General features: G+C 40.4%; 1 protein-coding gene across 3 annotated transcripts; it reads right to left on the minus strand.

The window, feature by feature from the left end:
• Positions 1-659: 659 nt before the first annotated feature.
• On the minus strand, positions 660-2,429 carry LOC147433579 (ava biosynthesis cluster protein M-like). 3 transcript variants are annotated; one of them, XM_086490250.1, is made up of 5 exons: positions 2,184-2,429; positions 2,005-2,110; positions 1,535-1,720; positions 1,285-1,373; positions 1,001-1,205 (listed from the first exon to the last, which is right to left on the minus strand). In XM_086490250.1, exons 1-5 carry the CDS (start codon positions 2,235-2,237, stop codon positions 1,140-1,142), a joined length of 501 nt encoding a protein of 166 aa, XP_086346376.1. In that variant the 5' UTR covers positions 2,238-2,429; the 3' UTR covers positions 1,001-1,139. The 3 variants fall into 3 exon arrangements, with proteins under 3 accessions (XP_086346374.1, XP_086346375.1, XP_086346376.1); XM_086490248.1 differs by having other exon boundaries at positions 660-1,373; positions 2,184-2,406; XM_086490249.1 differs by having other exon boundaries at positions 660-1,373; positions 1,535-1,705; positions 2,184-2,401.
• Between the last annotated feature and the right edge of the window lie 494 nt (positions 2,430-2,923).

Below are 2,923 nucleotides of genomic sequence, written 5' to 3' on the forward strand. Positions count from 1 at the left end.
TATGTGATTCTTGATGCTCCAGGATCGCGGTGCACTGGGGAGCCCACACTGTGGCTGGGAGTGGAAAGTATGTACGCTGTATGGGCCTTTTATAACAAATGGATGCTTGTAGCAAAGCATAGCTAGTTCTAGTTTTTGGCTTTTTGTCATGGCATTTCTTGTTTGTGTTGTTTCTTGTATTAAGCTCTTGTAATCTCTTTGCTATGAGTTTTAAATAATATTTATTGTTACCATTAAAAAAATACTAAAATTCTTACTTGACTTCTCATCCTCACTCGCATTTAGAAGCTTGTTCTCCCATCGTATAATGATAACACCCCCTATTTCTTTGTCCGCCCAAAAGGCGAGGCCATATTGTTTTTCTTTTTGGGTTTGGCTACGTTTATAGTAGCAAAAATTTAGATCGGGTGAATGGAAGCAAGGATCGTTCCTTGAGTAGAGCATTTCCATGCTAATGGAGTGGTCGAGAAAGCGGGTCAAATATGGGAGGCTCAATAGAGACTAGCAAGTCTTTCAATTGTGGGATTTGGCTTGTGTCAAGGGGCGGCATTAATGCAAGGTGAAGCCCTCTCTCTCTCTCTCTCTCTCTCTCTCTCTCTCTCTCACACACACACACACACACACACACACTCTGTATGCTTACTCTTTTATACAAAAGGTTGAGAAGATTCAGAACATAATTTTGAATCCATGAATACAATTCTCCAACTTCTTAGTAGTGAGATGACGAAATCATCTTTTAAGTTCAACCACTTCTTACCATGAATTCATTGGCTGAAATTTTTTTAATGTATCAAATGGGTATTTAGCTTTGCTTTATCAAAAAGCAAGATAAATGAATATACATGATACAAAGGCAACATACATAGAAAATACCAATGTATACATCCTTGCCACCCTATCGATATAACCATTGTGTTGCTTTCGACCATTGACCTTGGGAAAGGGTGAGCTAGGGATCGGAACTTTAAGAAACTCACACAACTTAGACCATCCATCCTCTTTCTCGATGTCATATACTAGCAGTTTATGAGGTGCCACTTGTTCTTTAACCTCATGAGTATGATGGAGGTAAGCCTTAAGGCAAATCTCCTTGTCTTCAGGCTTTCCATTGAAAAATTTGCTGTAAAGTGCTAACTTCATACAATTGGCAGCCCATGGAGACAAAATTCTGAATATCGTGTGCTCATGCGCATGTGTAATTCCTACTAGCGTTTGGAAAAAGCTATCATACCACTTGTTAGGATCCCGTATGTTCATGATAATCTTGGCATTAGGAAATACCTCCATTAATTGCTTATATGCACAAGTTCCAGGAAAATCAATTATGGCAGCATAGCCATCTAAAAGTTTCTCCCATGATTTTGGATTCCCTGTGCAAAGAAAGAACAATGATCCAAAGTATTCAATTGCTCATAGAAAAACGAATTGAGTGAAATTAACACATAAGCACAAGTAACATTTTTATCCTTTGGCTTGTCATGAGCAAATCATCAAAACGCCTTGATCAATTTCTGTGCTCTAAAAGTCTTACCATTTGTAAATGCTTCGATAAAGAGTCTTGCAGTTGTGGGCTTCGTAAGAAGCACCCCATGGAAGCATGGAAACCCAAGTATCTCCAAAGCTTGCATCAATGATCCAGTGCCAGTCCTTGGAAAGCCAGCGAAGATCACTTGCAATTTGTGTCGTTTGTGTGTTGTAGTTCCTGATTCAACAAAAACTAGACAAAGATACTAATCTTTTGTACCCAAATGGTACCTCATAATCTTCTAGTTCATAACATCAAGAAAGATTGTCTTATTCCAGTTAGCACAATTCTGTATAGTTGAGAACAGGAATGTGCATGGTAATGGCGGAGAGCATGGATGTAGCTAAATTTGAGCAAGAGGGCTTCTTTTCTTTTATAATGAGGATGTGGGTTATGTATTGTCTCTATGCAAGAACTAAACAAGTACGCATCCTTATATCAATATCATCCATGCACATACACATACACATACGTACTGTTTGTTGTGGATCGCTTCTTCCTTGTGCGGACTAAGTATGGCCTGGTTATCCATAGATATGAAAGCCAACCAGCAATATGAGTGCACACCTTTCTTGCCACCACCTGCGCATCAATATATTGTCACTCACCACTCACTTTAACTACCTTCCTCACACTAAGGATGCAGCTCGTTTACCAAGCCCAGAAGAAGGAAAGCGGAAGCTCTCAGCCACGCCATCGCCATCAACATCACCACTGCTGCGCGCAGAGAGAGAGAGAGAGAGAGAGAGAGAGCGCTCTCTAAAATCCGCCTCCTGTTTTCCTCACATGAAGGATATTGTGTGTGTGTGTGTGTGTGTGTGTGAGAGAGAGAGAGAGAGAGAGAGAGAGAGAGAGAGAGAGAGTGTGTGGTGTGTGTGCGTGTGAGAGAGAGAGAGAGAGAGAGAAGAGGAGGGGTGGGTAGGTAGGTAGGTGGGTGGGTGGGTGGGTTTCGTCTTGTGTAATGACCAATCGTAGGGCATGTGGGCAGACGGGAGACGGCAGTGTGAGCGTGTCGGTGATTGCTTTTCACATGTGACTGAATTTTGAGATATATAGGCGAAATGGACCCTCTCGTTTATTTTGTTGGCTTTCTAAAAGAAGCCTTTGGGTAACGAGTAATGATTGAGACTTAGCTTTAATGCTACTTCAATTGTAAAAATAGTAAGTGGATCTTTTTGTTTCACCTTTTATTCGACATCTTGACATGTTTTGATTTTTCTTGCATTCTATTGTTTTAGAATGTTAAAGTGAAGCTTTACGTTACATAATTCTAAGATTCTATAGATACTTTTTGCATCTTATTGCGGAGCTACAATTGCTTATCTTCGTAAAAGCAAAGGGGCTTGCTACTGAGGAGGAGCACAAAAGATGGTTCGAAGCCAAATCTAACTTTAT

This window comes from Adiantum capillus-veneris, chromosome 19, assembly GCF_014529385.1.
Source record: "Adiantum capillus-veneris isolate H3 chromosome 19, ASM1452938v2, whole genome shotgun sequence".
In the NCBI taxonomy this organism is placed as follows: Eukaryota; Viridiplantae; Streptophyta; class Polypodiopsida; order Polypodiales; family Pteridaceae; genus Adiantum; species Adiantum capillus-veneris.

What these genes read in the sequence shown, in the direction of transcription:
- LOC147433579 (XM_086490248.1), bottom strand. Translation starts at nt 2,237, where the DNA reads ATGTTGATGGCGATGGCGTGGCTGAGAGCTTCCGCTTTCCTTCTTCTG. An exon ending in CTTTCCTTCTTCTGGGCTTG is followed by an intron (nt 2,111 to 2,183) that starts GTAAACGAGCTG and finishes ATTGATGCGCAG; the next exon opens with GTGGTGGCAAGAAAGGTGTG. An exon ending in TATCGAAGCATTTACAAATG is followed by an intron (nt 1,374 to 1,534) that starts GTAAGACTTTTA and finishes TTCTTTGCACAG; the next exon opens with GGAATCCAAAATCATGGGAG.